At 42.0% G+C, this 13778-nt stretch overlaps 2 protein-coding genes across 2 annotated transcripts in view; one reads left to right on the forward strand and one right to left on the reverse strand.

Moving 5' to 3' along the window:
* The window catches only part of CD47 (CD47 molecule), a 636578-nt gene that overhangs the window by 417129 nt on the left and 205671 nt on the right, over window positions 1-13778 (forward strand). The window lies entirely within an intron of this gene.
* Window positions 1649-13730, reverse strand: LOC148685986 (uncharacterized). Its single transcript, XM_088668989.1, has 6 exons — window positions 13338-13730; window positions 12751-12849; window positions 9052-9138; window positions 7730-7893; window positions 3497-3606; window positions 1649-1969 (listed from the first exon to the last, which is right to left on the reverse strand). The coding sequence occupies exons 1-6, from the start codon at window positions 13351-13353 to the stop codon at window positions 1795-1797; spliced, it is 651 nt and encodes a 216-aa protein (XP_088525115.1). The 5' UTR covers window positions 13354-13730; the 3' UTR covers window positions 1649-1794.

Below are 13778 nucleotides of genomic sequence, written 5' to 3' on the forward strand. Positions count from 1 at the left end.
TAAATTTAGATATTGCTTCAGCCAAAAGACTCATTAAACAAAGACGGAATGATGCTGAGTTACAATACAATATGACGGGCGGAGTGGTTTGTTCGCCGCTGAATATTGGTATTACTCCAACTTATCAGGTTCCATCATATCCATCCTCTCTTTCCGTTGCGTCACATAGATTTGCTCTCACCAAAGCGAGGTTTAATGTTTTCCCTCAAATGTTTTGAGGCATAGATTTACTAAAGGCCAAGCCTCTGCCTTATGTGTTTGCCTTATGTGTTTTAACAGAACGAATAATAAAACAAACTGACTCGGAACGCTCTGTTTGCCAAAAACATTTTCTACAGAGATTTTAAACTAAATATAAACACTCTCTACTAGTAACTTCACACACCAATATTTCAATTTTTCAAACCTCCCACCAGACACCCACACAAAATGCTTTCCAACAGAGCCTTATATACATTGCCCACGCCTTTGAGCAATTAAACAGAAATCACCGGCACCTGTTTTCTTAATCAGATAGCATTGACATTAGACCGGCTCAAAAGCAACTTGATTATTCAAGAAGCCCAACACCCCCTCCTGGTCTATTGTCGAAACACTCGGCATTCACACCTTGCACATACTTTCCCAGATTTAGATGCTTACACAAATCACTATGTGTCTGAAAAGTTAGAGCTTAGTTAGACCGCCAGCTATGTTATTTTCTGTAGGCCTGTACTTTAACTGTATCAAGCCTTGCTTGAATTGTTGGCACACATTTTGAAAACTTATATCCATGTGTTTTGTTCTGGATTTTAATTGTCCCGACTTGGCCAAAGATATACAGTGGTGGTACCTCTACTTAGGAATTTAATGCGTTCCGAACACACATTTGTAAGTCAAAAAAATTTGTAGGTCGATTCCCATAGGAATGCCTTGGGAGAAAAATTTTGTAAGTCGAAGCAACCCTATCTAAAAATTCGTAAGTAGAAAGAATCCTATCTAAACCGCATCCAAGATGGCGGACGGAGCTCCATTCGTAAGCAGAAACATTCGTAAGTAGAGTTATTCGTAAGTAGAGGGCCCCAACGTCCCTCCTTCCATTGTTCATTCAATTCTCTCCTGACTAGGCACTGTTTTCCTTTCGTGTGAAGACAGAGGCAGAGGAGGTTGCATTCTACAATGGTGTGGCAGGAGAGCGTGGAAAGTGTGGCAGGAAGATTCAAGGACAATAAAAAACAAACATTTCAGCATTTGAGTGTAGTATAGTAAGTATTGTATCATAATACCTCCTCCAGTGTATTCTAGCCAATTTCATGCATATATCTGGTGACTCAATGGTCTCTGAGTTCTATTTTTGTTCTGACTGCTGCGGTGGCTGAAATTTAGATGACTATTTGGATGGTTTAGCTGTTGTTAGTTATTCAGTCTAATAACTTCATAAAATGCATAAATGTATGAACAAAATGTGCATCAATTTTAAAATAAATAAATGCATGACTAAAAGCTTCAGGAAAGAGAGGGCTGTGATCCTGTTAGATAAACCTTGATCTAATATCACAGGAGTCCTTTCCTTTCCAGACCTTGTAACCTATCAATAATCAATAATCAAAAGGACAAACTAGAAACCAGATATCTGTTCTAACATTGGTAGGTAGATACACAGAGTTAATCTACTGAAACATACATGAGCTATTACTGAATTCTTCCACACTTTATTTCAGTGCTCAACTAAGCCTTTGCAGGTGTAAAACAATGGCTCTTTTCCAGCCTCGGAATAGCAGGATTGACAAGGTGGCATAGAGGGCAGATTTCCAGTTATTTCATCCACTTTTTAAGAGGCTTCATTTTGCAGATGCACCGTGCTAAGCCTTGGCAAATAACATCATACCAACACGCATAAATATTCGGACAGCTCCTTCTGATGACGACACAGTTTTTCGTACCTGGTTGTGCAGAACCTTTATTTTCTGGAGCATTAGGACCCCAGTAGCTGAAAAGGAGAGGAGAAAGTACTCAGTCTGAATACTTACTTTATTGTGTACCTCTTAGAATGAAATGCTTGCATATCCTCCAAACACTTATTCATTATTTTTGCAGTAACCCAGCAAGTCATTCAGAGGTGAATTCTCTTTCGGTCTGGAGGACTCCCCTGCCTCTCGCCTTACCCTGTAGTCAGAGCTTACACACTTTCTTGCACTACCACCAACACCAGATGAGTCTCATTTTATTCCCTGTACCGGGAAGTTTTTAATGATTGCTTTTTTATGTTTCGATATATGCTGTGAGCTGCCCAGAGTGGTTGGAGGAAACCAGCAGATGGGTGGGGTATTATTATTATTATTATTAGTGTGCACAACTTACAGAGAGGGCAATCTTAATACACTCCTTTTGCAAGAGGACGGTCCTAATCAGCTCCACCAAGCAATTTGATGGTAGCATTTTCCAGTCTTTGTCTTTTGTTCTTTCAGAGAACAAAGCACGACAAGGCAGAGAGGGAACAGGGGTTGTGGGAGGGGTGTCTGCCATTGGCAAGTGCCACAGCTCAGTAGCAGAGCATCTGATTTGAAAGCAGAATGTCATTTTATGACTTACTAAATATGTGCACTATGTTTGTGCTAGGGAAGTTGGGAAGAACCATTGAAAGTGGGATACTTTGGAAGTCACTGGAAAGGGGACATTTTGAAGGGTTTACCGCCGACATTTCCACACTTTTCTTTGCTGCATCTTTTGCTATCTTAAATCTCTGCTGGGGTTCTTTCATCAAAGAGTACTCACCCACACTTGGGTCTTGGCTTCCAGGATTCCCAGCACACAGAGTGTGGGCTGCCTTTACACTCTGACTGAAGCAGGGGGCAGGGGTGTCCAAACTTTTTTCAAAGAGGGCCAGATTTGATGAAGTGCACATGTGTGAGGGCCGACCAAATTTGTTTTTTAGGATTGAAGTTGTTGAGCTTTATTTAGGATTTTACCTCAAAGTTGTTGAGTAATTTTTTAAGGTTGAAGTGAAGTTGTTTAGCTTCTTCTTTTTTTAAAGGATTTTACCCCAGAAAATAAACTGCTGCAGGGTCCACATTAAACCAACCAGCGAGCTAGATTAGGCCCTCGGGCCTGACTTTGGACATGGCTGGTAAAGCATGAGAAGCTTGAAAATGAATTGCTTTGGTGCACCCCAGGTCCCTTCCCTCTGGACTGCTGGGGGAAGTGGAAGGGTGGTGGCAGCAACAGCCAGAGAATAAATCCCACTGGTTGCCTGCCAGGGTTGTTGTGTTGCAGCTGGGCAACAAAGGTGGTGTGAGAGGCTCATTTAATCATACCTTTCCTGCCCCTGCATTTTGAACTTTTAACCATGTGCAATTGTTTTTATGTTTTGTAAACCACTTTGAAGCTCTCTGGAAACTAATTGGTCTATAAATTAAATCATTATAATAAAGAAAAATATAAACACACAAACATCTTGGCTCTCTACAGATACTTATTGGTTATGAATATTCCCAGATGATGAGGAGTTTGGACTTACACTTCCTTCATGATAAACCCCTTTTGATAGCAGCGCCATTCTGTGCCTACCAGGGAAACTCCAATAAAATAATTGGTCGGTCTGTTCGTCACTGTGCTTGAAGCGAAGGCCTACAACACAGAAAAGAAGAAAGTCTAGATAAGGGGGGGGGGGACAAGGAAGACAAAATGGAGTTAACGTTACAGCAAAATAGAGTGGTTACAGGTAGGTAGCCGTGTTGGTCTGGATCGAAGTAAAATAAAAAAATTCCTTCAGTAGCACCTTAAAGACCAACTAAGTTTTTATTTTGGTATGAGCTTTCGTGTGCATGCACACTTCTTCAGATACCTGAAGATACCTTCTTCAGGTATCTGAAGCTACTGAAGGAATTTTTTTATTTAGCAAAATAGAGTATTACTTACTCTTCTGGCTACAGATTCATACTGTTGGACAAACAAATGGCTGATTTCTAAATATTTAAGCCAGCCATTGGGGATATCGTCCGTCTCTCAGGAGTTGGTGGTCTATCATTATTTGCCTTCCTACAAAAGTTTCATTAGACTGTGGCTTACATTCAATGCCAAGAGAATTCCGAATCTGATTATGCAAGATGCAGAGAGAATGAAATATAGGCACGGGATTTCAGTACACAGAGTGGTCAAGGATAATCGCATAAGGGCTCTGATTAGGCAGACAGCCAACTCCCCAAAGCCAAGACCACTGGCAAATCAACCTTCTACAAAGGCTCCAATCTCATCTTCCACAGAGTTGGCAGACTGCCATTTATCTAAACCTGATGAACTGTCTCAGCTGAAAAGCAGGCTGGTAAATTTAATTAAAGGGATACCCGCTAATTCAGACCATGCCATTCCAATTGAGGGTTCGAATTCTGATTCTGAAATGGAATTCGAATTGATTTCTACCCCCATAAATTTACTAGAGGCTGATACCCCGGCCCTTGTGGATCCGGAAAAAACCGAGCTCCACACAAATGACGAAATCCCAATCGTTAAGACAAATACCATTCATAACAGAGAGCTCTCTAAAGAGCATTCCTCATTGTGTTCAGTTTTATTATTTGCTGAACCCACAACTAAGCATGTTTTGACCCATCAGAGGCCATTCCACGACTTGTGCAGAACTCAGATGATGGAGCAGAGGCCAAAAATATTCCAGAAGTAATACCCTCTGTTAGTGGAGACTTACCACAGGACAAAGCTACAATACAAGAAGAGGGAGTGGCAATACCCTGTACTATCACACCCTCTCCCATTGCAAGTAATTGACAGTCTGCAGACCGGTACATCCTCCGACTTGCATCGTGGAATATGGCAGGTTGGAATAGGACCAGGAACGCTGACTGTACCGATTTCCTATCAAAATTTGACATGATTCTTTTGCAAGAAACCTGGGCCACGGAGGATGTACACCTAAGTGGATTTATATCGTATGGAGTTCGGGCCCAAGCAGGGATCAGCCATGGTAGGCCTAAAGGAGGCCTGATAACCCTGGTCTCCACTACATTACATGCCAATATTATCCCTCTACCTGCATGCCAACAACTGGCACCAGCCATTTGCTTACAACAACAGCCGTATTCCCTGTTAATAATAAATGTATATTTACCTCCTCAATACCTCATGGACAAAATCAAGTCAACCTGGGACAAATTGGAACAATATATTGCAGATCTAATTCTGACCTCACCCGGCTCACAAGTGTTATTGGGGGAGATTTTAACTCTTGGATGGTGAAGTCCGATGACGTATTGTATAACAAATATCAACTACTCCCCCCAGATGGGGACCAGGATCCGATTCACACGCCCCTTATTAGAAGCTTTAAAGATACAAAAGCAAATTTTGCAGGTTTGTGTCTAGCAATGACAACTAATAAATTAAACCTGATCACGCGGGCGAATATACACACCTTTCTGGGAACAGAGCTTCCACATTGGACTATTTTGTCATCTCGGAACCCTTATTGGCCAGGATGGAGTATGGATACATTTAAGGTCCTTCCGTACATCGATAGTGACCATCTCCCAATTTACATTCAGTTAGTGTTCGACGTTCAGAGACATACGGTAGCCCAGAGATAAGAAGCGTAACCGCAACACTCTCTCAAATGGAAGTCAAATGCAGGAAAAAGTGGACTCCAAATTTAGACCTCCAGTTAAAGCAGGTCCTAGCCAACAAATCCCTTACCAGGCTAAGACAGCAATTGATTATACCAGATTCAGAATATAATCCAGTAAGGTCCTAGGAAAACCTGATTCGGGAATTGCTACCCCCATTTGAACCGCGATGCCCAATCTACCGCAAAAATGGATGTTTCCGTATCCTGACCATGGTTCGATAAAGACTGCATTAAGGCTAAAGATGCCATTATGTTGCCATATTCAAACTTTAAAGCTAATGAATCAATAACATCAAATATGGATCTAGTACAAATATACGAACTCAAAAAATGATACAAAAATATCCTGAAACAGAAAAAGAAGGAGGCATTGATGGATTCATGGACCCATCTTATCCAAGCCGCCAAGCTTAAAAATTTGACACTATTCTGGCAAATTGCATCTAACATCAGGAGAAGACATCTAACCTCAGAAATATATATTACCCGCGACAGATGGGAACACCACTTCAGGCAAATGTATGCTGATCAGATTTCATTGAGACCTCTGATGCTCTGCATCTGAAAGGCCTTCCAAATTGGAATCCAGTTACTATGCCAGACATAGACTCCCTATTGGCTAGATCTCGGGTAGGGAAGGTGCCAGGCGAAGATTTAATCCCTCTTGAGTTGATTAAGGAGAACAAAGAGTGGTGCCGCCCTGTATTAGCATCATTATTCACGTATATTGATAGCACAGGACATATTCCAAGAGACTGGGGGGTGGCCGTTATAATTCCGATATACAAAAAAGGGAGTAAGTCCGATCCAGGAAATTATAGGCCAATCAGCCTACTCAATATTGTTAGTAAATTGTATCTTTTACATCTCAAAGACTAATTGCAATATTGGCTTGAGGCAGAGTCCCAAATTGCTGATGAACAGGCAGGTTTCCAAAAAGGGCGAGCAACCACGTACCATTGCCTAGTTTTACAACACCTTATTGAGAAGTATTCAGCCAACAAATCCTCCTCGCTTTATGCGGCCTTTATAGATCTAAAAACTGCTTTTGATTCCATCCCGCAAATTAAGCTCTGGAAAAAGATGGAATCCTCATCAATTGATCCCTGCCTCTTCCACCTTATACAACTGCTATATACGAACACAAGCCTTATGGTTCGCTGCTCCCATCAGGGCCATCTGTCGCGCCGGGTAACTGTTTAATTATTATATAAATGATATTATATCCAAACTATCAAGACCAGAATTCCATCCACCCAAATTGGCAGATAGGACAATTTCCATTCTCCTATATGCAGACGATGCCCTGATCTTATCCAGGACTCCAGTTGGGTTACAACGGGCTCTACGGTCTTTAGTTGAATACTGCCAAGAGGCCCATCTTATCATTAATTACCAAAAGACAAAAGTAATGACTTTTGCCAAACGCCCTAAGATACAACCACGGAGTATAAATGGATGGAAAATTGAGCAACTCCATTGTATAAAATACCTGGGCATACGGTAGTATTCAATGATAAAGGGCTAAGGAAAGCCAACATAACACATGTAGCGGCCGTAGCCCATAAGTCCTCCTCAGCGATTTTAAGTTTGTAAGGATCCAATGGTACACATTATATACCTGCGGCCCTAAAACTCTTTGAGGCAAAGGTGATATCTCAATTGCTCTACGGGGCTCAACTATGTGCTCCTCCACCAAATCTGACCCTACTTGAAAGGGTCCAGTCGAAGTTCATTAGAGCAGCTTTCCAAATGCCCCCTTGCTTGTCAAATGCCGCTCTGCGACTAGAAACAGGTATGATCTGTGCGGAGGCCAGAGTCTGGGTACAAGCTTGTAACCTTTGGCTGAAAGTACATCTCAACCCTCAGGGCCTGGTCACGCTGGTACTGAAAGACAAACATCGATCCTCCTGGAGTAGGGCCATTGTAAACAAGATGTCGAGCATAGGTCTTCACCCAACCCATTTTATTTCTCACGGTTACATATAATGCCAGAGCTGCAACAAAACATGTCTGTCCCTTACCAGTCTCTACAACCACAGCAGACGCTGAAATCTATCCCCAAAGCCACACTCCTCCATTGTCTCTTAAGAATTTATCCCATGATCTACTCACCTCCTCCTCCTCATCTTCAATACATATCAATTTTGTATCGTATTTCATCCCTTCACAGTATTGTATGCACTTTTTCCAAGTCCTTGGGGTGGCAATGTAGTCAAATAGATATAGGGATCCATGCCAAACAATCCAATCCTCAAGTAACTTCTGCTGAATGTCAGCTTTGATCAATGCCCAGAATGTGTGAGGAATAAAAAGAGAGAAAGGACAAGTGAGGTTTTAGTAGAAGCCAGCTTGTAGGACTCTGCAGAGTTTAAAACACTGATATTGGGGGAACCTCGGGAGCAGCTTGGGTGGGGGAACCACCCCACTGAAGAAAATCTAGCATTGTCCTCAAAGACCCACTAGGACCCACTGGCTATGCATTTAAAGGATAAAGTGGATCAACTTCAGAGTGCATTGGTTTCCCCAAATGTTGCATCTCCAGTTGAAGAACCCAGTGCCTCTAGAGAGGATGTTTTGTGGGGTCAGTTTCACCTTATGCAATTAGCTGACGTGGACAAAGTACTGGCAGCAATGCATCCAACCACACGGCCCCTCAACTCCAATCCCTCCTAGCTTATCAAATCTATCAGAGGGGGCTGACTGGTTGGGTCCAGATTGTGGTTAATGCGTTGCTGCATGAGTGGGTGGTCCCTGCTGCATTGAAGGAAGCAGTGGTGTGACCACTCCTAAAGAAAGCAACTCTGAACCCTTTGGATTGGAACATCTATGGGCTGTTGCCAATGTTCCCTTTTGGGGGAAGGTAGAGGAGAGGGCCATGGTAGATGCCCTAACAACAACAACAACAAATAATAATAATAATAATAATTTATTTATACACCACCCATGCGGCTAGGTTTCCATTGTAATGGAGCTGTTGCCCAGAAAGGCTCAACAACATGGCCTTATCCCAGAAATGGCCTTATCCCAGAAAGGCTCAACAACGTGCCCTTACTATTTATAACCCTGTACCTAATAGAGAACTTGTATATAGTACATAGAGAACTTGTGACCTTCCCTATGTTGCTGGTTTCCAGGTTGAGACTGTCATCCTGAAATTTCATAGGGAAGATCCCTAGCAGGCCAGAGCTAGTATGCTCATCCCTACAGCCCTCTGCACACATGGTCACTTAAAACACCTGAAGAGAGCTACCCGTTCTATGTTTCCAGGTGCGCTAATCTGACTGATATTTCAGAATGGGATTGGCAAAGGAATGGGTCATTCTAGCCTGTAATGGAAAAGAGAAGTCCATCCCAATGGTTCAGAAATCGCCTATTGCATCAAAATATCTGGCACCTTGACCTCGACCAATAAAAGTGGTTTCTGAGTAACTTACTAATAGCCTGCCGTATTTCACTGATTTTCCTTTTCTCTTCGGATATTGCCAAAGATAGATTCTCAGCTTTCTTCAATTTTGTGATATCTAAGCAAGATGCAACAATTTAAGTCGGAAGGCTCTCAAACAGCCATGTACAGATACCGAAAAGCCATATTTCTCAATATCTAAAATTTACTTTTCATATATAAGAACCTAGGAAGCTGCCTTATAATCAGACCATTCATTAATCTAGATGAGAATTGTCTATGCGGGATACTCCTAAAAATACGGAAATTTTTAGTTTAGAGGGTTGGGATAAAATATTCGGGTGGCATGGCTACCTGATGTATGGAAAAGTTCAAATACACAAAGGGTTTAAAAATCATATTTTAAGGAAAGCCCTGCTTGAGTTCTGGGAAAGAACCAAAGAAAAAATCATAGATAAAACACCCGGATGGGTATCCCCAGTAGAGGCAAACTCTACGCTGAAACTTAATAGGAAAAAACCCCTGGCCAACCTACAGAGAAGTGACAGAAGTTAAGAATGGGAACATCCTGTTAAAGGATTATGAGGAGCTTAGAACAACGGGGATAAACTGGTTGGAATTTTTCCAACTGAAAGCAACATATGAAAAAGATATAAAAACCAGGGGAATTGGAAATAAAATAACTAAATTTGAAAAAGAAGTACTCCATAATAATGAAAAGACGTTAGCCAAATTGTATAAATTATTAGGAAGTACAGACCAAGAAGAAGACATAAAGGGGAAATGGATATTAAAATGGGAACAAGACCTGGGGTATGAAATACCATACGAAAACTGGGGGGGGGGGGAAATTGGTTAAAAGCTATAAATTTCACTGCTTGTTCCACGTTAAGAGAAAACTACATGAAGATGCACCATAGATGGTATGGGTACTTGGTACCGAAAAACTGGCGAAAATGAATAATTCATTTAGTAACAAATATTGGAGGTGCAATGGTATGACTGGTAGTTTATTTCATATATGGTGGACACGTCCAATGATTAAAATGTTCTGGGATCTAATTCATGAAGAGATTAAAAAATTACTTAAAAAATCGTTTGCTAAGAAAGCAGAAATGTATTATTGGGCATCTTAAATAACAATATACCTAGTGAAAAAGTAAATATCTTCATGTATGCATCAACAGCTGCGAGACTTTTAATAGCAAACAAATGGAAAAGTATAAATATTCCAACAAAACAAGAGTGGATTGATAAATTATGTGAATATTTAGAATTGGCAAAACTGACAGACATAATCCATCAAAAATCTAAAATCAAAATTAAAAAAGCAATGGGAGTGTCTAAATGAATATATAGGAAAACAAGGTCTGGAAGCAAAAACCTGGTTGTGTTTAGAATAACCTTGCAGGGATGGGAAAATGGGATATTATGAATATTTATAATGTTGTTGTTGTTCTTTAGTCATGTAGTCCTGTCTGAATCTTTGTGACCCCATGGACCATAGCACACCAGGCACTCCTGTCTTGCACTGCCTCCCGCAGATTGGTCAAACTCATATTCGTAGCTTCGAGAACACTGTCCAACCATCTCGTCCTCTGTCGTCCCCTTCTCCTAGTGCCCTCCATCTTTCCCAACATCAGGGTCTTTTCCAGGGAGTCTTCTCTTCTCATGAGGTGGCCAAAGTATTGGAGCCTCAGCTTCACGATCTGTCCTTCCAGTGAGCAATCAGGGCTGATTTCCTTCAGAATGGATAGGTTTGATCTTCGTGCAGTCCATGGGACTATCAAAAGTCTCCTCCAGCACCATAATTCAAAAGCATCCATTCTTCGGCGATCAGCCTTCTTTATGGTCCAGCTCTCACTTCCATACATCACTACTGGGAAAACCATAGCTTTAACTATACGGACCTTTGTAGGTAAGGTGATGTCTCTGCTTTTTAAGATGCTGTCTAGGTTTGTCATTGCTTTTCTCCCAAGAAGCAGGTGTCTTTTAATTTCGTGACTGCTGTCACCATCTGCAGTGAACAAGGAGCCTAAGAAGGTAAAATCTCTCACTGCCTCCATTTCTTCCCATTCTATTTGCCAGGAGGTGATGGGACCAGTGGCCATGATCTTGGTTTTTTTTTGATGTTGAGCTTCAGACCATATTTTGCGCTCTCCTCTTTCACCCTCATTAAAAGGTTCTTTAATTCCTCCTCGCTTTCTGCCATCAAGGTTGTGTCATCTGCATATCTGAGGTTGTTGATATTTCTTCCAGCAATCTTAATTCCGGCTTGGGATTCATCTAGTCCAGCCTTTCGCATGATGAATTCTGCATATAAGTTAAATAAGCAGGGAGACAATATACAACCTTGTCGTACTCCTTTCCCAATTTTGAACCAATCAGTTGTTCCATATCCAGTTCTAACTGTAGCTTCTTGTCCCACATAGAGATTTCTCAGGAGACAGATGAGGTGATCAGGCACTCCCATTTCTTTAAGAACTTGCCATAGTTTGCTGTGGTCGACACAGTCAAAGGCTTTTGCATAGTCAATGAAGCAGAAGTAGACGTTTTTCTGGAACTCTCTAGCTTTCTCCATAATCCAGCGCATGTTTGCTATTTGGTCTCTGGTTCCTCTGCCCTTTCGAAATCCAGCTTGCACTTCTGGGAGTTCTCGGTCCACATACTGCCTAAGCCTGCCTTGTAGAATTTTAAGCATAGCCTTGCTAGCGTGTGAAATGAGCGCAATTGTGCGGTAGTTGCAGCATTCTTTGGCACTGCCCTTCTTTGGAATTGGGATGTAGACTGATCTTCTCCAATCCTCTGGCCATTGCTGAGTTTTCCAAACTTGCTGGCATATTGGGTGTAGCACCTTAACAGCATCATCTTTTAAAATTTTAAACAGTTCAGCTGGAATATCATCACTTCCACTGGCCTTGTTATTAGCAGTGCTTTCTAAGGCCCATTTGACTTCACTCTCCAAGATGTCTGGCTCAAGGTCAGCAACCACACTACCTGGGGTGTACGAGACCTCCATACCTTTCTGGTTACCAACATGCTGAACTCTAAATAATGCATTAAGGTGTTCAAGCCATAGAGTATGCTGTCCTGCCAGACTCAGCTATATTGGGAAGAAATAGGTAATCAAGCCTATTGTTTTTCCCCAAGATACTTGAGAAGCTCAGCACGCAAAGAGGGTTGATCTGATTGCTCAAGCTCAGCCACATGCTTCTCATGAGCCACTCATGAGCTAGGAAATTCCTCCACATTGTTGCTATCTAAGTTTTCCTACCGTGCACTTTTTCCAAAGCACATATATCTGAATCTGACCTTTGAAGAGTTTGTAAGCAAATCATTTTTTAACTTACCAAGTATGTGGTCTCCCCCTATGCTGAGGGAAGAGGGAAACTTTGGAACTCACTTGGAAGAGCCTATTTTAAAGGTCTAGCAGCCTATACTTTCATGCTTACAGTTGCTACATATTTTGTGACTGTAAATCTATGCTGGGTTCTCTCACCAATGGGTACTTGCCTCAAACTTGGATTTTGGCATCCAGGAATGTTCTTTCTTATATCAATATATTTTCCCACCAACACACCAGATAGACAAACCATGCCTATGGAGAAGAACAGGATGAGCTTGAGGCAACCTACCCATTCCTCTTCAACTTCTCTCAACTGAACAATGAGAAGAAATCCCATTTGGTGGAAGGAGCGCCTGAGCAGACAAAAAGCAACATATGACTTACCATCTGCATCAAAAAGATCCGGAAAGGTGTCTTCTATATATTTGATAATCTCTCTCGTTCCTTGTTCAAATTCGGCTCTCCTTTGCACTTCCGTAACATCTAAAGGTGATTATGGGGAAAGTTGTTCATCGCATGTGGGAGAATAGCTCTTCTTCCCCCAGCACCCACTTGGAGGGGATAAGGTTGCATTTGGAATGAGACTTCTGTGGTACAAGTTCCAATATGTAATGTACTTCCCAAAATTTGTAAAGGTGGAATTTCTCCACCAGGAAGACGCATTTTCAAGCCTCAAGTTCTCGTTTGCAGTCCTTAGCCCAATATCTTCATGTGCACGTGCGCACGCGCGCAAACACACACACACACACACAAAGCATTTCTGCAGGGACAACCTACAGTGCCACTGGTTTCAATGGGAGAGAGTATATTACATGTTTATCTCACCGACTGAAATCGGGGGGTGAAAGAGCTTGGTGGAGACCAGAACCCACCCTTTCCTTTTAAAGGTCTACACTGAAATGAAGTGAGCAAGAGTGAATTGTGATTCTGCCTATTACCCTTTTATATTTCCCTGGAAGACTGGAACTTACACAGATAGGTCAGCATTGCTGCCCCTACAATGGAGACAATCACAAGCACTGCGCCAACGTACAGGGAATATGAAGATTCGAAGAATTGTTTCACACGTTCCTCCAAAGGTGATAGTTCTCCTTGATGGACAGGAGGAAAGAAAATTATGCTTCAGCCATCAACAGACAACATCCCAGTGCCACCCCAGTCGGGGGGGGGTTGCACCACTGTGAAATGCCAGAGGACCCGACCCTTGGAAGGTTAAGTGGATGAAGGAACACTTTTCTGCCCATGTTCCCTGTCTGGAGGCCCCAGGAGCATGAAGTGACTGTCATCGGACAAAGGTTCTTGAGAGCAGAAGCAGTAAGGCCTACAAAATCATTCAAGCCTACTAACTGCTAACTGTTAACAGCAAACTGCTAAGTCACTGTGACTCGTGACTCATCTTGAGTGATGACTCA

The sequence above is a fragment of the Zootoca vivipara genome, chromosome 4, assembly GCF_965207765.1.
Source record: "Zootoca vivipara chromosome 4, rZooViv2.hap1.1, whole genome shotgun sequence".
Lineage (NCBI taxonomy): Eukaryota > Metazoa > Chordata > Lepidosauria > Squamata > Lacertidae > Zootoca > Zootoca vivipara.

Coding starts and splice junctions, on each gene's coding strand:
- LOC148685986 (XM_088668989.1), bottom strand. Junction 7,894..9,051: donor TGAAATACGGCAGGCTATTA/GTAAGTTACTCA, acceptor CATTGATCAAAG/CTGACATTCAGCAGAAGTTA. Junction 1,970..3,496: donor GGGTTTATCATGAAGGAAGT/GTAAGTCCAAAC, acceptor TCTCCTTTTCAG/CTACTGGGGTCCTAATGCTC.